Source organism: Theropithecus gelada, chromosome 19, assembly GCF_003255815.1.
Source record: "Theropithecus gelada isolate Dixy chromosome 19, Tgel_1.0, whole genome shotgun sequence".
Taxonomy (NCBI): Eukaryota; Metazoa; Chordata; class Mammalia; order Primates; family Cercopithecidae; genus Theropithecus; species Theropithecus gelada.
In genome coordinates, this window is record NC_037687.1 from 35600548 (window position 1) to 35624750 (window position 24203).

General features: G+C 38.9%; 1 protein-coding gene and 1 pseudogene across 5 annotated transcripts; one reads left to right on the forward strand and one right to left on the reverse strand.

The window, feature by feature from the left end:
* Window positions 1–1461: 1461 nt before the first annotated feature.
* ZNF235 (zinc finger protein 235) lies at window positions 1462–23288 on the forward strand. 5 transcript variants are annotated; one of them, XM_025366481.1, is made up of 5 exons: window positions 1462–1514; window positions 3054–3117; window positions 6432–6558; window positions 7252–7347; window positions 20438–23288. In XM_025366481.1, exons 2-5 carry the CDS (start codon window positions 3103–3105, stop codon window positions 22414–22416), a joined length of 2217 nt encoding a protein of 738 aa, XP_025222266.1. In that variant the 5' UTR covers window positions 1462–1514; window positions 3054–3102; the 3' UTR covers window positions 22417–23288. The 5 variants fall into 5 exon arrangements, with proteins under 5 accessions (XP_025222266.1, XP_025222268.1, XP_025222270.1 ...); XM_025366483.1 differs by having other exon boundaries at window positions 7252–7335; XM_025366485.1 differs by having other exon boundaries at window positions 1476–1514; window positions 20445–23288.
* Window positions 12329–12581, reverse strand: LOC112612234 (annotated as a pseudogene).
* Window positions 23289–24203: the final 915 nt, after the last annotated feature.

A 24203-nucleotide genomic window follows, 5' to 3' on the forward strand; every position in this document is an offset into this window, starting at 1 on the left:
TGACAAACCAGTCATAAGATACTTTTAGGTAATCAGGAAATTTTTAAAGCAGATTGGGTATGTAAAGGAAAATAAAAATCTCAGGATCCTCCAAACTTAGGCAAATGTGGGGATTAAGCCCTGGAGTTCATGAATTGTAATACCCTCTTCCAAATGAACAGCTGTGCATTAGCCCGATCCCCATGAAAGGTGAAAAGCCTCAGGTATTTGGGAAGAGCTTTCCCCATAGATCATTCATAAGTAAACTTATGTGCAAGTAAAACCTTGCACTCTTTCTCCAAGCCCATGTGTGATACGATTCTTCTGGTACACCAAGGCAAGAATCTCTGGGATACAAGACCCCTCTTGTGCTTGCGATAAGGCAGGGGTCTAATTGAGCTAACACAAGCCTCCTATGGATGGCTAAACTAAAAAAGTACCCTGTGAAACACGCCCACTGGGGCTTCAGGAGCTGTAAACATTCACCCCTAGACACTGTCGTTGGGTTGGAGCTCTGCAACCTGCCGTGTGCAGGCTCCCTCTAGAGGTTTGAGCAGCTGGGCACGAAGAAACGAGCCACACCCCCATTACATGCCCTGGGAGGGGGACAAGCGAACTTTTCCCGTTTCATCACAATTTACTTTCGGCACTAACATGATTGTTCAGCTGTCTTCATCAGCAGGCCTTTATTCGAGGAGATTCCTGCCCAAGCAAACTGTTTAATTGTTCATTATGCTTCCGCAGAGACCCATCAAATTTTCAATCTCTTCCAAAGAAAGTACCAATAGATTGCACCTTGAGATTTTTTGTTTCAAAAATCCTTGCTATATCCGCCAATCCCGGACTGTAGTATCATGATCATTATGCAATACTAATAAAATCCCTTGCAATGAAAGACCCGCCTTAAACATCCAGTTCTCAATCAGTTCCAACCTTGCCTTGACACTTTGCTCTGTGAAGGTGCCAACGCTCCGTCGAAGTGTTGTCCTCCATTGCTGCAATCAGCAACAAATTCCGTTGTTTGTCTTATCAACAGGTTGAGTTGATGATATTCGGGGAGCCGGCATTTGACACAAGTTTGAGATCTGGTATTCCTTAACGTTCGGCGTCCATCGGAGCTCAGCCTAAGTCACTTTTACGCTTCCCATTTTTAGCCTACCCTTTGTTTCTGCTAAAAATTTTGGTTTCTAGCTTATTTTCATAATACAAGCTGAACTTTTCACTTTTATATGCCATCACTTTAAAAATTTTACAATTATTTTCTCATGAATTTTTAAATTGAATAAAACTAAAAGGAATCTGACAGTAGTAGCGCCAGAGAAGTGTCTCAAACCCAACCGGCTTGAGTCAAAACAAAACCCAGCTGGTGGGAAGCGCGACCCTTGGAGCATTCTGGGAACTGTAGTCCAGGAGTGAGAGAACGCTGAGACGCTTCCGCTTAGGAATTCTGGGAAGTGGAGTCCACGAACCGTGGGCACTCGCAGGCACTTCCGCTCCAGGAAGGCGAGGTCGGACCTGAGATAGCGCCCAGGGAGGTGAGTCAGCTCCGGGTCTCCAAGACTTCTCTGAGCCCTCTGGGCGTGGGGCCAGCGATGAACCGGTCCTTGGCTTGGGGAAGAGAAGCTGTGGCCCGCGCTCGAGGGCAGGGTTGGGAGACTGCGGGAGTTTGCGTCCCCTCGGCGGAACCTCTTGCGTTGGGGGCGGGCTCGCGTCGTGCTTCGAGGTTGAGGGTCTCCCGCCCTCTCTGCTGCCCTAGCCAGCCTCACGCACATACCAGCCAGTCCTGCCTGCTCCTCGCGGCAAAATATTGGGCAAGTTACTTAATCTCTCCTTGTCTCAGTTTCCTCGTGCCTGTAAAGGGTTAGTGCGTTCCCAGTGATGTTCTTGTGAGAATTAAATGAGATTTTATAGAAATAAGCTTAAAACCAGTGCATAGGAAAATGTTGGATGCCGCCGTTAATTCTGTTATACTCAAAAATACGCCTGTTGTTTGGAAACTCCTCTGAACCTGGGATGGGGTCGGAGATCCAGCTACGGAGCCGCTGTTCCTTCTCTAATCCTTGCCTGATGTGGGGCCGTTCCTGGATTCTTGTACTTTTCTAGCCTCTTGACAGGAGATTAGTTCCAGCCGGAGCCTGGGGAATGTCCTCTGTGTTTTATCTCAGAGAAGCGATCGTCATTACAGATTCGCAGAGTGCCAGAAGTGTCCTGAGGAGCTAATAAATGTTCAGTATGTGGTTATAACCAGTAATCCCGTGTGGTTAACTTAAGTGTAACAGCATTTCTTAGAGAGTTTTAGGATTTTAGTAGTCATTGCTTTCATGCATATGGAAAAAGAGACTTTCTTGAGGCTCCTCCAGCTGAGTAACATTTGCAAGTAATTACATCTATTGGAGGAAAAAAAAATCCGTAGCAGTTTAACTGTCATTACCAACGGACCTAATTATGTTAGACAACCAATCACAGTTACAGACTTTTCTGAGGGTCATGGTAACTCACAGGACAGAGCAATTATCTTTGAGTTCTGGGTTTCTTGAAAGATTCATTTTCTAGAAAGCATACTCAAAAGGGCAGTTTTATGAAGCATAATAGCACTTGCTTGTCAGAAGCTGCAGGAAATAGAGAATACAGGCATTATTTTCCCCATTTACAGGTGACTGAATTAAGGCACAGAGAGATTAATAATTCGCTTAAGGTTTATACTGCTTATACTGTTTATACTGTTTATACTGATCAATAGAAAATAAGTAGAAATGCCAAAATTTGAAGCCAGGCATTTTGGCTCTGTTACATTACCCTGCCTGTCTTTGTCTCATTTCCTTGGAGACTAAGGTTCAGAAGGAGTACGCAGGGAGCTGCATTTGATTTAGGTCTGTTAATATGAAATGTTCATGAACAAAAGCAGCTGGGTGAGGGGGCCCAGTGGTAGCTGGGATCCAGCTCCCGTTCTCACTAAGCTGTGTGTAACTGTGCCTGCCTAGAGAAAGGGAGACCTTTCTCTAAAGTGCCACATAAAGTGCCATGTTGACTAGTGGCATCCCTAACCTATCTCATGATGCCTTTCCCTCCCCCAGGTTCACTCCCCCGGAACTCTGCCTTTTCCCGGAAGGAAGAGGGGGGAAAATGACCAAGTTCCAGGTAAGTTTATTTTGCCTTTCTGTTTCTTAAAATGACATCTCATTGCACAAAGATTGGACACATTTTTCCTGTTTGGAAGAGTAAAGGGAACGAAAGGTGCTTGAAAGATTGTTATATGCCAGGCTCTTGCCTTTTATTTCCAAATAATAGTATAAACATTAACAGATCTATCTTAAATATTTTAAAATCTATTTCTGTGTAATATATTTATATATGTAAATATAAATTTCTAAATATATATATTTAGAGACAGAGTCTCACCTTGTTTCCTAGGCTGGAGTGCAGTGGCTTACTGCAATCTGGGCCTCCTGGGCTCAATAGATCCTCCCACCTTAGCCTGTTGAGTGGCTGGGACCACAGGCACGTACCGCCACAACCGGCTAATTATTTTTAATAGAGAGGGGATATTCCTGTGTTGCCCAGGCTGGTCTTGAACTCCTGGGCTGAAGTGATCCTCCTGCCTGGCCTAACAGATACATTTTTTAAATGGAAAACAACTGTCACATTACAAATATGTTTACCAATAATTTCCCACCTTCCTTTTCATTTGCACTCACAAATATATATAATCGTACTTTACGTACAATTTTGAGTTTTTTAAATTTAATTTTATATCACCTACGTTTTATCATGTCATTTTCCATCGTTTACCTGATTTTATTTTTCCTCATTCTCCATGTTCATGTAATCTATGAATTTTGCCATTTTAAGGACATTGACAATAGCAGTTTTTCCCCATATAACTTCTCTTCCCAAATAGGAATTCTGAGAATTCTACCATTTTTTTAATCTTTAAAGTTTTAGACTCATTTTCTCGTACATGACACCTCATTTTATAGAAAGAATAAAAAGTATAGCTTGGTGCAGTAGCATCTGACTGATGCCAAACTCAGAGAAAGTAATTTTAGTTTCAAACAAGAGCTAGATTTCTTTCTTTAATTCTAAGTAAAACCTTGTATTATAGTTAAGTATCTGTTTTATTCATTAACATGTTATTATATTTTAAAGATGTACATACTTAGTTTAAAAGTTTTATAGCACTTGGAGATTCGCCAGGAAATTTGCTCCATGGAACAGCTTTGTGAGGATGTAGATGGCCTTACCTGTATTTTAAACATAGACAGGTGTGAACCTTTAGACTTAGTGAAGTCCACTCAATGCCCAGCTGAAGTTAAAGCTTTCAGTGCCTAAGCCAGAAGTTTCAGGTATTTCATTTGGGTGAAGGCCAGGCACAGTGGCTCACCTGTAATCCCAGCACTTTGGGGCTGAGGTGGGTGGATCACTTGAGGTCAGGAGTTTGAGACCAGTGTGGTCAACATGGTGAAACCCTATCTCTACTTAAAATACAAAAATTAGCTGGGCGTGATGGCATACACCTGTAATCCCAGCTACTCGTGTAGATGAGGCAGGAAAATTGCTTGAACCTGGGAGGCGGAGGTTGCAGTGAGCCGAGATCACACCACTACACTCCAGCCTGGGCGATAGAGTGAGACTGTCTCAAAAAAGAAAAAAACAGAAGAGACTATTCAGGGACCTGAGGCTATGCTACACGTGTATGTGTCCCTGGCATGTCCTGGTGGATGAAGAGCTCCAAAAATAACATTGCTCTTCACCAGATTCCCTTTCTCAGTGCATGACTCTTTGCCAGGTGTGTCATCAAGTTGTTTAGTACATGGATGATCAGAACTCCAGCCAAAACAAATGTAGGGATGAGCAGTGTCTTCAGATAAAAAATGTTAATTTCCATACAAAAAAATGCCATATACAGACTTTATGAGACAAATAGGAAACAGGTGCAGGGGTAGGAATTTATATATTCTAGAAAATGACTTAATATCCTTAATAGTAATGTTATCGATACATGAAAAATCCCAATAGGATTAAGCAAAGGCAATATGTGAAGAAAAATAATATCAGATCATCTTTAAAAAAATTAAATAGCTGTTTGTATCGCTCACCAAATTGTTCAAGATTTTAAAAAAATAATATAATGTCCAGTTTTGGCCATAGTACAGAGAATCGGGAGTACTTACAATCTCTTACAGGAAGAGTTAGTTGAGAAAATTAACATTATACCAGCAAAACAAAGACCAGCAAAACAAAGGTATATATATATTTTTTACAATGTAATTACCACTTCTTGGAACTTATCTTTTTTTTTTTTTTTTTGGGAGACAGAATCTTGCTCTCTCATTCAGGCTGGAGTGCAGTGACATGAACTTGGCTCACTGTAACCTCCACCTGCCAGGTTCAAGCGATTCTCCTGCCTCAGCCCCCCGAGTAGCTGGGATTACAGGTTTGCGCCACTATGCCCAACTAATTTTTGTATTTTTAGTAGAGACAGGGTTTCACCATGTTGGTTGGGCTGATCTCGAACTCCTGACCTCAAGTGATCCGCCCACCTCGACCTCTCAAAAGTGCTGGGATTACAGAAGTGAGCCATCGCGCCCAGCCGGAACTTATCTTAAGGAAATAACCATATGAGCTGGCCGAGATCTATGTAAAAATATGTTTTTTGTGGCGTTGTCATTTTTGAATTTAAAATGATCGAATGTGCATTATTTAGAATGGTTAAATATATTGTAGATCATGTTTGTGAGCTATCATGCAGCCATGAATGGGATGAAAGAGATGATGGTGATGATAATAAGAGTAATGACTAACATTTATTGAGTACTTACTGTATGTCACACAGTGTCCTAAGTTCCTTATAGTATTCACGCATTTAATCCCTTCAAGGACCCTATGATAGAGGTCTTCTTATACAGATGTGGAAATTGAGGTATTGAGAAGTTAGGTGACTTGAGCAATGTCACAAAACTAACAGTGGATAGACCCTTGGAATGTGAACTAAGGCAGTCAAACTCAAGAGCCTGCACTGTTAACCTTGACCCTAAATGCTGCTGCAATTGACCAATATAGCATGTTCCTGAGAACCCAGAGAATGAACTGCATACTTGTCTCAGAGCTTTATGAAGGCCTGTTGGATTGACAAAATAGTGGTACTATCCAATGAGAGAAGATAGGTACCATTAAACACTGTTGGGAAGAAATTAATGCAAAATTTCTTATAAAATTTGGTGCTATCAGTCAAATGGTAAAATGTGTGTATGCCGTGATTTAACAATGACAGTTCTAAGGGATTTAACTATATAAAGGGCACCACGTTACATGTACAAGGTATTTTCCTTTTTCCCCCTAGCATTTTTGGTGTGATTGTGGAAAGGAAAGAATAGTAACTCTACAGAAAGAGTTGCTTAGGTGCCAGTGGCCATTGGGTACGAGATTGAGGTTACGTGTGCTTGATGTTCTAGGAGGCAGTGACATTCAAAGATGTGGCTGTGGCCTTCACTGAGGAGGAGCTGGGGCTGCTGGACTCTGCCCAGAGGAAGCTGTACCGAGATGTGATGCTGGAGAACTTTAGGAACCTGGTTTCAGTGGGTAAGGACAGGCACCCTCTGTAATTCAGCAGGGTTTCTCAACCTCCATGCCATTGATGTTTTGGGCCAAATAATTCTGTGTTGTATCAGGCTATCCTGTGTATTTTGGGATATTAGTGGCATCCCTGGCCTCTGTCCCCTTGTTAAGGCTTTGGGACTGCTCAGAGACTAGAGTTTTTCTGTCTCTTTAGAGCATAAAGACAAGATGTTTCTGGCCATTGTTCCAAGACAAATGATTTTCTTTTAGAAATGAACTATAAAAGAACAGTTGAGCTTGGCTCCTCCTGCTTTCTTTAAACTTGTCCGTCATGATCCATTGGTGGGTCAGGAAATTAGTAAGTTGCATCAGCATTTCTGTAATAAAATAGAGTAACAATATCAGAGCCCCTTAGCCAGAATGGTGCACGTTGTGGCAATAACTGCTGCTGCTTGCAGTAAGGGATGTGATGAAAACAGATACAGATTAGAAACAGGTCCTTTAATATTTTATTTCAATAGTTTACATAGGGTAATGTATTTCCAATGATAGTAAATGTATTTCTTATAATGTGTTGTGATTAAAAAAAAAATGTTTCCTGAACATTGCATGGAGGGGCAGGGAGGAGATTTACATCATGTGATTGGAACCAGAATTTTTCAGTACTCTTTGCTTTTAACACTTCAACATTTTCACTTAAATACTATCTTTTTATAGGACATCAGTCCTTCAAACCAGATATGATATCCCAGTTGGAGAGGGAAGAAAAGCTTTGGATGAAAGAGTTTCAGACCCAAAGAGGTAAACATTCAGGTGAGAACTGTGCAGCTGGAATCATAGTTAACAGCTGTTATTTTTCCTTCATTCAGGATAATTTCTTCTCCACCCAGCTGAGAGATTTTTTTTAAAAAACATCTGTCATGGCTGGGCGCAATGGCTCAAGCCTCTAATCCCAGCACTTTGAGAGGCTGTGGCAGGTGGATCACTTGAGGTCAGGAGTTCAAGGTCAGCCTCGGTAACAGAGCAAAACCCTGTCTCTACAAAATATAAAAAAATTAGCTAGATATGATGGATGTGCCTGTATTCCCAGCTACTCAGGAGGCTGAGATGGGGAGATTGCTTGAACCTGGGAGGTATGGGTTGCAGTGAGCCGAGATCCGCTACTGCACTGCAACCTTGGTGACAGAGCAAGACTCTGTCTCAGAAAAAAAAAAAAGAATAAAAACATCTGTCACATCATGTCACTCCTCTGCTTCAGACCCTCCACTGGCTTCCCATTTCACTGACTGAAATCCAGTGTATTTAAGGAGCTTGTAAGACTGTATAATGTTTGCCTACTCACCTAGCTTTAGTATTCTGTTTTTTCCCCTCCCTTTGTCTCTGCCATCCTCACTTGTTCCTCAAATATGACATCTGCATCACAGCCTTTTACTTTCTGTTCGCTGGCTGGAATGCTGTTTTTTCTTAAACCTCTGTCCTCTTTCTGATTGATTGATTGATTGATTGATTGAGATAGCGTCACACTCTGTTGCCCAGGCTGGAGTGCAGTGACACAGTCTCCACTCACTGCAATCTCCATCTCCTGTGCTCAAGCGATCCTCCCACCTCAACCTTCTGAATAGCTGGAACTACAGGTGCGCACCACCACACCCAGCTAATTTTTGTATTTTTTGTACAGACAGGGTTTCCCCATGTTGTCCAGGCTGCTCCTGAACTCCTGGACTCAAGCAATCTGCCCACTTCAGCCTCTCCAAAATGCTGGGATTATAGACGTGAGCCACTGCGCCCAGCCCCTCTTCCTTATTTCATTCATACCTCTGCTCAGAAGTCATTTCATGAGAGGCTTTCTTAAAATATCATCTTCTGGCCGGGTGCAGTGGCTCATGCCTGTAATCCCAGCACTTTGGGAGGCCAAGGTGGGCAGATCACGAGGTCAGGAGATTGAGACTATCCTGGCTAACACGGTGAAACCTCATCTCTACTAAAACTACAAAAAAAAATTAGCTGGGTGTGGTGGCAGGTGCCTGTAGTCCCAGCTACTCAGGAGGCTGAGGCAGGAGAATGGCATGAACCCGGGAGGCAGAGCTTGCAGTGAGCCAAGATCACGCTGCTGCACTCCAGCCTGGGCAATAGAGCGAGACTCTGTCTCAAAAAAAAAAAATTCCATCTTCCCTTCACTCTCCATGTCCTTAATTTGCCTGAATTTGTGTGTAAGCACTATACCACCAAGGCTTATTCACATATATTTATTTTTTAATTGTGGTAAAATATATATAACATAAAACTTTAACATTTTAACCATTTTTGAGTATATAGTGACATTAAGTACATTTACATTGTTGTGTAGCCATTACCACGATCCATCTCCAAAAGTTTTTCGTTGTTCATAACGAAACTCTGTACCCGTTAAACAATGACTCCACATTCCACCTGTCTCTCCAGCACCAGTTAACCATTGTTCTACTTTATGACTCTGAATTTGACCATTCCACGTACTCAAGTGGAATTATATATTTGCCCTCTTGTGTCTGGCTTATTTCCCTTAGCCTAATATCTTTGAGGTTCATCTATGTTGTAGCATGTGTCAGAATTTTCCTCTTTTTTATGGCTGAATAATATTTCATTATAGTACAGTTGACCCTTGAACACTGTTTTCCACAACAGCAGCACCATTTTACATTTCCACTAGCAGTGCACAAGGTTTCTAATTTCTCCACATCCTCACCAACACTTGTTATTTTCTGTTTTTTTTTTTTTTTTAATAATATCCGTCTGAATGGGTTTGAAGTGGTGTCTCATTGTGGTTTTGATTTGCATTTCCCCAATGATTAGTGATGTTGAGCACCTTGTCATATGTTTATTGGCCATTTGTATTAATATATCCTCTTTGGAGAAATATGTGTTCAAGTCCATTGTCCATTTTTGAATCAGGTTTTTTTGTTGCTGAGTTTTGGAAGTTCTCTATATATTCTGGATGTTAGTTCCTTATCAGATGTATGAGTTGAAAATCTTTTCCTCCTTTCTGTTTGTTGCCCTTTTTACCCTGTGGATACAGTGTCTTTTGATATAAAAAGTTTATGTTGGGTGCGGTGGCTCACACCTGTAATCCTAGCACTTAGGGAGGCCGAGGTGGGTGGATCACGAGGTCAGGAGTTGGAGACCAGCCTGAGATGGTGAAACCCTGTCTCTACTAAAAATAAAGAAAATTAGCCAGGCATGGTGGCGGGCACCTGTAATCCCAGCTACTTGGGAGGTTGAGGTAGGAGAATTGCTTGAACCCAGGAGGTGGAGGTTGCAGTGAGCCAAGATCACGCCCCTGCACTCCAGCCTGGGCTACAGAGTGAGACTCCATCTCAAAAAAAAAAAAAAAAAAAAGTTTTTAGTTTTCATGAAGTCTAGTTTGTCTGTTTTTTTCTTTTATTGCCTGTGCTTTTGTTGTCACATCCAAGAGACTATAAAATCCAGCATTGTGAAGCTTTCGCCATATGGTTTCTTCTAGAAGTTGTGTGGTTTTCATTTTTTTTCTCTTTTTTTTTGAGACAGAGTCTTACTCTGTTGCCCAGGCTGGAGTGCAGTGGCACGATCTCAGCTCACTGCAACCTCCTCCTCCTGAGTTCAAGCCATTCTCCTGCCTCAGCCTCCCGAGTAGCTCAGATTACAGGCACCTGCCACCACGCCTGCCTAATTGTTTTTTTACTTTTAGTAGAGACGGGGTTTCACCATCTTCACTAGGCTGGTCTCGAACTCCTGACCTCATGATCCACCCGCCTCGGCCTCCCAAAGTGCTAGGATTACAGGCGTGAGCCACCACACCCAGCCAGTTTTCGCTCTTACATTTAGGGCTTTGATGCATTTTGAGTTGATCTTTGTGTAAGGTAAGGGTTGACCTTCATTCTTTTGCATGTGGATATCCAGTTTTCCCAGCCCCATTTGTTGAAAACTGTCCTTTCCTCATTGAATGGTCTTGGCAGCATTATCAGAAATGATTTGGCCCTACATGCAAGAGTTTATTTCTGAGTTCTCTAGTCTGTTCCTTTGGCCTATATGTCTTTATGACAGTTTTGGTTAATGTAGCTTTATAATAAGTTTTGAAATCAGAAAGGAAAAAAGAGTCCTCCGTATTTTTTCTTCTTTTCAAGATTGTTTTGGCTATTTGTGGTCTCCTGCAATTACATGTGAGTTTTAGGATGAGTTTTTGTATTTCTGCAAAGAAGAAATTGGGATTTTAATAGGGATTGCATTAAATCTATAGATTGCTTTGGGTGATTTTGGTAACAATATTTAATTGGTAACAGGTTTTTTCTGTAATCTTTAGGGTTTCTACATACATCTTTTGTGAACAAAGATAATTTTACATTTTCCTTTCCAATTTAGATGACTTTTCTTTATTTTTCTTGCATAATATCTCTGACTAGAACTTTCAGTACTACCGTGTTGAATAGAAATGGTAAAAGTGGGCATCCTTGCCTTGTTCTGGTACTAGAAGAAAAGCTTTCCATTTTTCACCATTGAATATGATGTTTGCTGTGGGTTTTTAATGTATGGCCTTTATTATGTTGAGTTAGATTTTTTCTATTCCTGGTTTAAATATTTTTATCATGAAAAGATTTTTAATTTTGTAAAATGCTTTTTCTGCATCAATTGAGATGATCATGTGTTTTCTTCTTCATTCTGTTGGTGTGGTATATTACATTGATTGGTTTTCATATGTTACACCATCCTTGCATTCCAGAACTAAATCTCATTTGGTCATGGTGTAATTCTTTTAATATGCTGCTGAACTCTCTTTACTAGGATTTTGTTGAGGATATTTATATCAGTGTTCATAAGGGACATTGGTCTGTAGTTTCCTTTTCTTATAGTATGTTTATATTTGGTATTGGGGGAATCCTGGTCTCATAGAATGAACTAGGAAGTATTCCCCCTCTCTTCAGTTTTTTGGAAGAGCAAAATGAATTGGTGCTAATAATTCTTCAGATGTCTAATAGAAATCACTTGTGAAAGTCCAGGACTTTGCTAGGAGGTTTTTTATCACTGATTCAATATCCTTTGTAGGTATAGGTCTATTCATATATTCTGTTTCTTCCTGATTCAGTGTTAGGTTGTGGGTTTCTGAGAATTTGTTCATTTCATCTAGGTTATCTAATTTGTTGGCATACAATTGTTCATGATACTCTCTTATCCTTTTGTTTCTATAAACTCTGTAGTAATATACCAACTTTCACTTCTGATTTTAGTTATTTGAGTCTATTTTTTCTTAGTCAATGTAGCTAAATGTCAATTTTATTGATATTTTCAAGGAGCCAACTCTTGTTTTATTTTCTCTATCCTTTATTCTCAATTTTATTTATTTTTGCTCTTATCTTCATAAGATTTGATTCCTGGCCGGGCATGGTGGCTCATGCCTGTAATCCTAGCACTTTGGGAGGCCAAGGTAGGCAGATCACCTGAGGTTGGGAGTTTGAGACCAGCCTGACCAACATGGAGAAACACTGCCTCTACTAAAAATATAAAATTAGCTGGGCATGGTGGCACATGCCTGTAATCCCAGCTACTCGGGAGGCTGAGGCAGGAGAATCGTTTGAACCCGGGAGGCAGAAGTTGCGGTGAGCTGAGATCACACCATTGCACTCCAGCCTGGGCAACAAAAGCGGAACTCTGTCTCAAAAAAAAAAAAAAAAGATTAGATTCCTTTCTTTTGTCAGCATTGGGTTTAATTTGGTTTTGTTTTTTGGTTTTCACATTTTTACTGGAAGCCACTGGGGAGGGTCCTCCTCCCTGTCAGTGGAGGTGCTCACAGTTTCTTCAGCCACTCCAGGCTTGGGCCCTAGGAGTCCTGGGGTTGGCTGGACACGTAAGGCACACTGCCATCATCTCAGACAGGCATTGGGTAATTGTAGGGTGTGGCCTGGTTGATCATGATGGCGTACTTGGTGTAGGGGCTGAGTGGGGGCAGAATTATAGCGTGGCCTGCAATGGTGAAGGACACAACCAGCACCGACTCTGGCCCAGGCATTCTTGAAGAAGGCAGCAAGTCTTGCAGCCATCTTGGTCTCGGCAATGGCAATGGCTTGTTATTTTTTTCAGTTCCTTAAGGTGTAAGGTTATGATGTTGATTTGAGACCTTTCTTCCTTTTCTTTGTAAGCATTTATAGCTATAAATTTCCCCCTTAGCACTGTTTTTGCAGTGGATTTGTTTTCATTTATCCCAAGATATTTTTTAATTTCCCCTGTGATTTCTTCTTTGATCTATTGGTTGTTTGTGTATTAATTTTCACATATTTATGGAATTTTCAGGTTTTGTTCTGCTGTTCATTGCTAGTTTCATTTCATTTTGATCAGCAGAGATACTTTGTGTGATTTTAATCTTTTTATATTTATTAAAGCTTTTTTGTAGTTTAACATATGGAGTATCCTAGAGAATGTTCTGCATGTACTTCAGAAAAATGTGTATTCTGCTGTTACTGGGTGGAGTGTTCTGTATAATCATAGTCTACATGTATATATTTCCATATACTTCAAAAATGTATAAAACATAGAACTTTGATTAATTCTAAAATTGCTTATGTCCTTTGTTAAGATATCATATAATCCACCAAACTGAGGGAGATATGTGATAAAAATGACTTAGTAGGATACCATTTGTAATGCCACCATTCAGTTCAGTTTTAACATTCATTTTACATCTTTTTCTGTTAATGAAAATTGACTTGATAGTTTAAATGGATAATTTCTGCTTCTCCACCCTTCCCCCAACATACACATAATTTGGATGACCTATTTGTTTTCCTTTCTATGACTTTAAACTTTTTATTTTGAAAACTTAAAAAACATAGAAAAGTAAATAATGCCACAAACTGTATATCCATACTGTCTTAGCAGTTATCAACTTTCCAGTGTTCCTGTTTTTTCTATTCCCTTCTGTTTTTTTCTGGAGAATGTCATATTTTTTTCTGGAGAATGTCTTATCACCCATAGATTTATCAGTGTCTATCTACAACAGTAATTCCTTATTGTCACTTAATATCCATTCTGTAAGCAGTATGGGCTCATATGTATTTATTGTATACTTTGTGTTATAATCCAGTATTGCATTGTTTATTTTGTTACCAAGTTGTTTCTACTTTGATCACTTGGAGCTTTTTCAGGTTGTCTCCTGTGGTTGAAATCACCAGTGATTTCTAGAAATGCAAATTAAAACAATAGTGAGATATCATCTTATACCCGTCAGAATGGCTATTACTAAAATCTGTCATGGATCTCAGGAGATCTCAGATAATGAACTCAAGATGGATTAAATAGCACCATTTACTCAATAGGATGTCCTTTCCCCAGTGTATGTTTTTGTCAACTTTGTCAAAGATCAGTTGGCTGTAGGTATGTGACTTATTTCTGGGTTCTCTTTTCTATTCCATTGATCTATGTATCTATTTTTATATCAGCACCGTGCTGTTTTGGTTACTTAGAGCTGTGTAGTGTAATTTGAAGTCAAATAATATAATGCCTCCAGCTTTGTTATTTGCTTAGGATTGCTTTGTCTATTTAGGCTCTTTTATGTTTCCATATGAATTTTAGAATTGTTTTTTCTCATTCTGTGAAAAATGACATTAGTATTTAGATAGCCATTGCACTGAATTTGTAGATTGCTTTGGGCAGTATGGTCATTTTAACAATATCGATTCTGCTGATCCATGAGCATGGGATATTTTTCCATTTTTTTAATGTCATCTGCAACTTCTTTAATTATTGTTTCATAATTTTCCTTGGTTAGCGCTTTCCCCTCCTTGGTTAAATACATTCCTAGGTATTTTAATTTTTTTTGTAGATATTATAAATTGGATTATGTTCTTGATTTGGTTTTTAACCTGATCATTATTGTTGTATAGAAATGCTACTGACTTTTGTATATTGATTTTTTTAATCCTGAAACTTTACTGAAGTCATTTATCAAATCTAAGATTCTCTTGGAGGAGTCTTTAGGGATTTGTAGGTATACGATCAGATTGTCAGAAAACAGATACTAAATGACTTACTCTTTTTTCCAATTTAGATAGTTTTCTGCCTTTCTCTTGCCTGATTACTTTTCCTAGGACTTCCAGTGCTATGTGGAATAGGAGTGGTGAAAGTGGGTAATTCTTGTTTTATTCCAGTTCTTAGGGGGAATGCTTTTAGCTTTTCCCCATTCAGCATGTTACCTATGGGTTGTCATATATGACTTTTATTATTTTGAAGTATGTTTCTTCTGTGCCTAGTTTGTCGAAGGTTTTTATCATGAGAGGACGCTGAATTTTGTCAAATGGTTTTCCATATCTGTTGAGATGATCATGTGATTTTTAATTCTGTTTATAGACTTAATCACATTTATTGGTTTGTGTATGTTGAACCATTCTTGCATCCTTGGAATAAAACCCACTTGATCGTGGTGGCTTATCTTTTTGATGTGCTATTATATTTGGTTTGGGGTGTTTTGGGGGGGGTTGTGTTTATTTTTGGAGGATTTTTGCATCTACGTTCATCAGGGATATTGCTCTGTAGTTTTCTTTTTTTGTTGTGTCTTTGTCTGACTTTGGTGTCAGAGCGATACTGGCTTTGTAGAATGAGTTAGGGAGGATTCTCTCCTCTTAGATTTTTTGGAAGAGTTTTAGTAGAATTGATACCAGTTCTTTGTTCCTTTTGTGGAATTCCACTGTACATTTGTCTAGTCCTGGGCTTTTTTGTTCTTGGGAGGTTTTGCATTGCTGATTCAATCTCACTGCTCATTACTGGTCTGTTCAGGATTTCTGTTTCTTCCTGGCTCAATCTTGGGAGGTTGTATGTTTCCAGGAATTAGTTCATTTTCTCTAGAATTTCTAGTTTTCAAGTGTATTGTTCGTAATAGTCTCTGATCATGTTTTGTATTTCTATAGTATTAGTTGTAATGTCTCCTTATTCATTTCTGATTATGTTTATTTGGATCTTCTCTTTTTTTGGCTAGTCTTACTGTCAGTTTATCAGTTTTATCTTTTCAAAGATAAAAACAAGCTTTTCATTTCATTGATCCTTTGTGTGGTTCCTTGGTTCTCTATTTTATTTCATTCTGCTGTGGTCTTTGTTTTCTTTCTTCTGCTAGCTTTAGGTTTGGATTGTTCTTGTTTTTCTAGTTCCTGGAGGTGAGACATAAGGTTGTTAATTTTTTATCTTTTTTTTTTTTTTTAAATGTAGACATTTAACGCTATAAACCTCCCTCTTCGCACTGCTTTTGCTTTGGTATATTGTATTTTCATTTTCATTCATTTCAAGAAATTTAAAAATTTGTCTTAATTTTGTCATTAACCCAAAGATTGTTTAGGATGATGTTTAATTTTCATGTATTTGTATAGTTTCTAGAGTTCTTCTTGGAATTGATTTCTAGTTTTATTCTGAGGTATGAGAAGATAGTTGGTATGATTTTGGTTTTTAAAAATGTAGTGAGACTTGTTTTGTGACCTAATCCATGCACTAATCAGAAAAGTGTATATTCTGCTGTTGGGTAGAATGTTCTGTAAATATCTGTTAGCTCCATTTGACCTAAAATTTAAGTCCAGTGTTTCTTTGTTGATTTTCTGTCTCAGTCGTCTATTTAGTGGTGTCTGTGGGGTGTTGAGGTCCCCCACTGTTATTGTATTGCTGTGTATTTTTTTAGGTCTAATAATACTTGTTTTATGAATTTGGGTGCCCTGATGTTGGGTGTGTATATATTTAGGATTGTTATGTCTTACTTGTTTATTGATCCCTTTATCATTACGTAATGACCTTCTTTGTCTTTTTTTTACTGCTGTTGATTTAAAGTCTTTTTTTTATCTGATCTAAAAATAGCTACTCCTGCTCGTTTCTGGTTTCCATTTGCATGGAATATCTTTTTCTACCTCTTTACCTTCAGTCTGTGTCTTTATCAGTAAGATGAGTTATGTTGCCATTTGATTTCTTTATCTTCTTTGTGTAATTATTTTATAAGGCCTGCGAGTTTTATACTTTTGTGTCTTTTATGATGGCAAGTATCAACCTTTTGTTTTCATGGTTAGAACTCACTTGAGCATTCCCTGTAGAGCTGGTCTAGTGGTGACAAACTCCCTCAGTGTTTATTTGGGGAAGGCTTATTTTTCCTTCATTTATAGAGCTTATTCTAGTAGGATACACAATTTTTTTTGTTTTTTGAAGTAACTTGAAAATAGAATCCCAATCTCTTCTGGCTTGTAAGGTTTCTACAAGTTGAATCATCTGATGGAGCTTCCTTTATAGGTGACTAGACACTTTTCTCTTGCCGATTTTAGGATTTTATCCTTTATATAAACCTTAGTCTGATGACTGTATGCTGTGGTGAGTTCCATCTTGCAATGTATTTTCCTGGAGTTCATTAGATCTCTTTTATCTGGATGTCTAAAGCTCTTGCTAGATTAGGAAGTTTTCCTCAATTATTTCCTTAACTAGTTTTCCAAACTTTTTACTTTTTCTTCTCCCTCAGGAATACCTATGATTCGTAGGTTTGGTTGCTTTATGTAGTTTCATACTTCTTAAAGCTTTGTTTTTTCTTCTTTATTCTTTTTTCTTTACTTTTGTCTGACTAAATTAATTCAAAAGACCTGTCTTCAAGTACTGAGATTCTTTCTTCTGCTTGTTTAGTCTATTGTAAATGCTTTCAACTGTATTTTGTAATTTCTTCAATGATTTTTTCATTTCCAGAAGTTTTTATTCGTTTGGCTTTTTAAAAAAGATATCTATCTCTTTCTCTTTGGTAAATTTCTCATTGATATCCTGAATTGATTTTTTGTATTGCTTTTCAAATTTCTTTTGTATCTCATTGAGCTTCCTTAAAATTAGTATTTCAAATTATTTATCTGGCTCATTTTTTCCCTTATGATCTGTATTTCTTTTATGTTGTTTTTTTCCTGTTTTACTACACTGACTAGAACTTTTAGTAATGTTGAATAAAGGTGGCGAGAGTGGATATACTTGCGTTGTTTCTGATTTTCTGAGGGAAGCATTTAGGTCTAATTTTAGAATGTTAAATCAGTAGTGATTATCTTGAGATAATCACTACTTTGTCGTGATTATCTTGAGATAATCACTACTTTGTCGTGATTTATCCTTTTTACACATTGTTAGATCTGATTTGATAACATTCTGTTAAGAATTTTATAAATATGTTCATTAGGAATATTAGTCTGTAGTTGTCTTTTCTTGGAATGTGTTTGTCTTATTTTGGTGTTAGAATAATGCTGGCTTCCTAAAATGTGTTGAGAAGTATTTATAGCTTTTCATTTTTCTGGAAGAGTTTGTCTAGCATTGGTATTGTTTCTTCCTTAAATGTTTAGTGAAATTTATGGATGAAGCTCTGTAAGCCTCAAGTTTTGTTTGTGGAAACGTTTGTAAGTATGAATTCTATTTCTTTGGTAGATAAGGGCTATTCAGATTATCTGTATGTTCTCAAGTAAACTTATTTTGTGTGTTTAAAGAAATTTGTCCATTTCATCTGCATTGTTGCATTTATTGCCATAAAATTCATAAGTCCCTTATCTTTTTAATAATGTATACAGGATCTATAATTATGTCACCTTTCATTACTGATATTTGTAATTTGTATCTTCTTTCTGTTTTTATCATGCATGCTAGAGTTTATTAATTTTATTGTTCTTTTCAAAGAACTAGCTATTTATTTCTCTTATTTTCTGTTTATGCTTACTTTGCATTTAATTTGTTCTTGTGTTTTTAGTTTCTTTGACACATTTCTGCTTTATAAATTTTGCTTTAAGTAGAAATTTTGATATGTTGGTTTTTTATTTTCACTCAATTTCTAAAGTTTTGAATTATTTTTGATCCACAGTTTATTTAGAAGTATGTTGTTTATTCTCTGAATATTTGAAGATTTTGCAGAGATATTTCTATTCTTAATTTCTGATTTAAATCAGTTGTGGTTAGAATACCCTTTGTATGACTTGACTCCTTTTGCTTCTGTTAGAACTTGTTTTATGGCCTAGAATATGGTCTTTCTTGGAGTATGTTCCATGTACACCTGAAAATAACATTTTCTGCTCTTATTGGATAGAGTGTCCTGTAAAGGCCAAGTAGTCAACTTGGTTGATAATATTGCTTCAAGCCTATATCTTCACTTATTACCTACTTGTTTTTGGTTGTGTTTGCTTTATTTTTAACATAATTGATTGTTTTTGTTTTGTTTTCTGGCTGCTGCTGCTGCCGCTGCTGCAGCTAAGACCTTTTTTGTTTCTTCAGCTTTTGTGCATTCTGGAAAACCTGGATTCACAGAGCCTTCTTAGTCAAAAGCCACGGTCAGTGGGCTGTTTAATAATTCAGAGGGGAAAGGTGTCTTCAGTCCCCAGTTCCCTACATGTCTTCCCAGAGTTGTCATAATAGGTCTTACGGAGGTTTTTGAGCATCTTTTTCCTCTGGTTGATGTTCATCAGCAGATAGCATTTGTGGGCTTTGTCCTTTCAATGTATCGGCATGTGTTTTTCGTAACTGCAGATCTTGGCCAGGCGCAGTGGCTCATGCCTGTAATCCCAGCACTTTGGGAGGCTGAGGTGGGAGGATCGCTTGAACCCAGGAGGCAGGGGTTGTAGTCAGCCGAAATCATGCCACTGCACTCCCGCCTGAGGGGCAGAGCAAAACTCCATTTCAAAAGAAAAAAAAAAAACCGTGGACCTTGATGTTCAAGTCAATAATTCTAGTCTCTGGGGAACTGGTGTCCTCAGGGCTTGCCATGTCCTTTTTTATGAACTATTCGGCTTAATTTTTGGCTTCTACTGGTTAGCCATCTCCAGAGACAAGTGTCTTCACAGCGTCATCAACCTTCTCAATTCTGGGAAAGTTCTGGTAGTCTTTGAGCAGCGTACAAGGGCACAGGTCATCATCTTGGCTGGGCTGGACTGGTTTCTGGATGGCATATCCACAGGCGGCCTGGAGTGGTGGGGAGGCTACCAGCACCACTGTTTGGAAGGAAGTCTGGTGCTCCCTCCTCTTGGCTTCTCAAGAACTGGAGCTTGGGTCCCAGTGGAACTTAGTGCCCTTCACACAGTCCTTGGCATGGTGACTTCTGACCCCCAAGGGGCCAGGGCAGCTGTCCATTTCACAGCATGGACTGGGTTACATGAGTGCCACCATGCATCTTCCTACTTGCTTTACTAGCTGTTGGAAAGCGGTATTGAAATCTCCAGCTATAAATATGGATTTGTCTATCAGTTATTTTGAGCACATTTCTAACTGTGCAGGTTGTATAATGAGAGCCTATAATTGAGGCATGTATTTTGCCTGATTTATGTAGTTGCTACTTATGATTCAGTTCCTGTAGCCAAAGAAGAGGTGACTTTTAATTTACCATTCTCATAGGCAAGGAAGTCAATTTTTCCTTTCCAAGTACTTACTGAGATATCACTTTGTTGCTCTGCAGCTGGCTGGTTTCTACCCCCTGTCCTATTCTTAGATCTGTAGTTCTGTGTTTCCACAGGCCATAAAATCCAAGAAAATCCATGATGGTAAAGATAAGCTGAAAATTTCCATCACGAACTAAAGCCCGATACTGAAGGAACTATGTGTAAAATTTGGAAACATCTGGACAAAGCATTCATTTTGGAGTTGTGTATACTGGAGAATACACACAGACAGCAAGACACATACTCAGAAAAGACCCAAGATATACCTTAAGCACTCACCCTGGGCTGATCTCAAATTTTCTATCTTAAATATGGCTTTTAAAAAAATTTAGTGTTCTCTTGGTTGCAGCTGCTTTTCGGAGCTCCTATAAATTTATTTCAGCCAGTCTAGTTTTTTTAACATTTCCATGGGGAAAATTAGAGCTTAGATCTTCTTAATTTCTCTACTTTGCTAATGTCAGTCTCTGGTCCTTTATTCCTTATTCTCTCTATCCTTTCAGGAGACAGGAATCAAAACGAGATGGCGACTCTTCACAAAGCAGGATTAAGGTGCTTTTCACTGGGAGAGCTTTCATGCTGGCAAATCAAGAGACATGTTGTGAGTAAATTAGCCAGAAGTCAAGACTCCATGATAAATATTGAAGGAAATAGCTCTGAGTTCCCCAAGCACCATGATTCCCCCTGTCAGGTGGGAGCAGGAGAATCTGTTCAAGCTTCTGTGGATGACAGCCTTCTAGTGAATCACGTAGGGGATCATTCCAGGATCATTGAAAATCAAGAATTTCCAACTGGGAAAGTTCCGAATTCTTGGAGTAAAATATATCTGAATGAGACACAGAATTATCAGAGAAGTCATAAGCAGACTCAGATGAAAAACCAATTATGTATATTCGCTCCATATGTTGACATTTTCAGTTGCATTTCACACCACCGTGATGATAAGATACTGCACAAAAGAGATAAAGCTCACAGCAATAGTGACTGTGGTAAAGATACCCTAAAGGTATCACCTCTTACCCAGTGTAGTGTTCACACAGGACAGAAAACCTACCAGGGTAATGAATGTGAAGAGGCCTTCAATGATAGCTCCAGTCTCGAATTTCATAAGCAGGTACACTTGAGAAAGAAGTCTCCAGCGTATAGTACGCACGAGAAGGACACTAGTCATAGCTTACGTATTCCTGTTCAACAAAGTGTTCGTACTGGAAAAAAACGCTACTGGTGTCGTGAATGTGGTAAAGGTTTCAGTCAGAGCTCAAATCTGCAAACTCATCAGAGAGTCCACACAGGGGAGAAACCCTATACATGCCACGAGTGTGGTAAGAGCTTTAATCAGAGCTCACATCTTTATGCTCATTTGCCTATTCACACAGGAGAGAAGCCCTATAGATGTGACAGTTGCGGGAAGGGCTTCAGTCGTAGCACAGATCTTAACATTCATTGCAGAGTTCACACTGGAGAGAAACCTTATAAATGTGAGGTGTGTGGGAAGGGCTTCACTCAGAGATCACATCTTCAGGCCCATGAAAGAATTCACACCGGAGAGAAACCCTATAAATGTGGGGATTGTGGTAAACGCTTTAGTTGTAGCTCAAATCTTCATACCCATCAGCGAGTCCACACTGAAGAGAAACCATACAAATGTGATGAGTGTGGTAAGTGCTTTAGTTTGAGCTTTAATCTTCATAGTCATCAACGAGTCCACACAGGAGAAAAACCATATAAATGTGAAGAGTGTGGTAAGGGTTTTAGTTCAGCCTCAAGTTTCCAGAGCCATCAGAGGGTCCATACAGGAGAGAAACCATTTCGATGCAACGTGTGTGGTAAAGGTTTCAGTCAGAGTTCATATTTTCAAGCACATCAGAGAGTCCACACTGGAGAAAAACCATACAAATGTGAAGTGTGTGGGAAGCGCTTCAATTGGAGCTTGAATCTTCACAATCATCAGAGAGTCCACACGGGAGAGAAACCCTACAAATGTGAAGAGTGTGGTAAGGGTTTCAGTCAGGCCTCAAATCTCCAAGCCCATCAGAGCGTCCACACTGGGGAAAAGCCATTCAAGTGTGATGCATGTCAGAAGCGATTCAGTCAGGCCTCACACCTTCAAGCCCATCAGAGAGTCCACACCGGAGAGAAACCATATAAATGTGACACTTGTGGTAAGGCCTTCAGCCAGAGGTCAAATCTTCAAGTCCATCAGATAATTCACACTGGAGAGAAACCATTTAAATGTGAGGAATGTGGGAAAGAATTCAGTTGGAGTGCTGGTCTCAGTGCTCATCAGAGGGTCCACACGGGAGAGAAACCCTATACATGTCAGCAGTGTGGGAAGGGCTTCAGTCAGGCCTCACATTTTCACACACACCAGAGAGTCCACACTGGAGAGAGGCCTTACATATGTGATGTCTGTTGTAAGGGCTTCAGTCAGAGGTCACATCTCGTCTACCATCAGAGAGTCCACACTGGAGGGAATCTGTAGAAATGAGAGAGGTGTGGTTCAGCCTTCAGTTAGAGCTCACATCTTTGTCTCCATTGGGAAGTCCATGCTGATGATTGTGAAAAGTTCTTGTAAAACTAGAAGCTTCAAAGAATCTTGACGGGGAAGAAGTCTCTCAAATGCTGTGTTTTAGACTTGGTCAGGACATGAATTCTTTACAAACGTCATATTTCACAGATGAGAGAAAACTTTGTTCTGTAAATATGATCAGTGTTTATATCAGAGTTACCAAGTGTCCCAGTTCTCAAGATGTAACACAGCAGAAAAGTCTTGTCGGAGTCTGCGCAGGAGAGAGGCCTTCCTTTAACAAAAATATGATTGACAGAAAAAATTGATGTCAACTAAAATGTAACCTCTATGTAAGGAGGTGTTTTTCACCACTGTATCTCTACCATGTAGAATTGTGCTTAGCTCATAATAGGGCCCAGCAATTACTGAAGAAAGTGAAGAAAATACCTATAATTAGGACAAATACTTGAAAATTCTAGTCTTGTTTTGTACCGTAAATTTATATTAATTTATATTCAAGAGGAATCCTACAAGTAGCCTTAATAACGTTAGTTTCAGTAAGTACTGAAAAGTGTGTAATACTGCCATCCATACTAATACAGATTTGGAAAAAAGACACGACTGGCTCCCATCCCTCAGCCTTAGTTCTTTGTACAGTGTATCAGTTGTGTACAGTATGATTTTTAGCGTCATTAGTTTATAGACTGAACAATACTGTTTTTATCTAATGTGACCCTGCAATTTACATGATTAGAATTTTTGGACACTAAGCTTTACTGTAACTCTGAAAGTGTTAAAAGTAGTTACTGATGACAAAAAGTTTCTTAGTAAACTTGAATTGTTAATCATTGGTTTCATTATTTTCATTCAGGTTCAGGTCTACTTGCTTTTCTACGTATAGTCTTTCCTGCATCTAGACCACTTTAGAAGGAGCTTTGGCAGATTTCAAGCACATTAATTTGTCACATTTATCCCCTTAAAAAGAACCTGTTGGGTCTTTATTGGAATTTTATCTTATTGTTTATTTATTCTGTTGAATAGAGCCTTGCGGTGTTGCCCAGGTTGTTCTCAAACTCCTGACCTCAAGCATTCCTCCCACCTTGGCTTCCCAAAGTGTTGAGATTATAGATGTGAACCTCTGTGCCCAACCTTGAAATTGTATTCAATGTAATGATTTAGATGGATTACTGTTTACACAGCATTCTATGCTTAACACCTCTTGGTATTAGTGGACAATAAATACTCTTTGACCTGGCAGTCCTAGCACTAGAAATTTCACTCAGGAGATTGTGACAAAAGCGAGAAAGATTGTACACAAGGATCTTTATCCTGAATTCAAAAAGGAAAATGTCAGTAAAATATTTGAGTAAGTCTTGATAAATCCGTATAATATACAGCCATTAAGATGATCAGAGGTCTATAATGACTAGAGAAAACATTATTCATGAGAAAACTAGGTTAGCTCCTTCCTGGGATGGATCCAATTAATAGAAGTCTGTCCACCTAATGATGTGATTATATGCATAGAAATAATAGAAGGATATTAATATGCTAACAGTTGTTTACTGTGACATGGAAGGTTGGGATGATATTTTAACTGTTCAAAAAATTATGGTGACTTCAATTTTATCAAAGTAAAAGTGATTCACTTTGATAAAATTGATGATAATCCCTTACAGCTAAATCTTGTTTGCTTTATCTCATTATATGGCATGTAATCCTGTGTTATGGATGTGTAACCGGCGTAAGTCCAGCTGTTT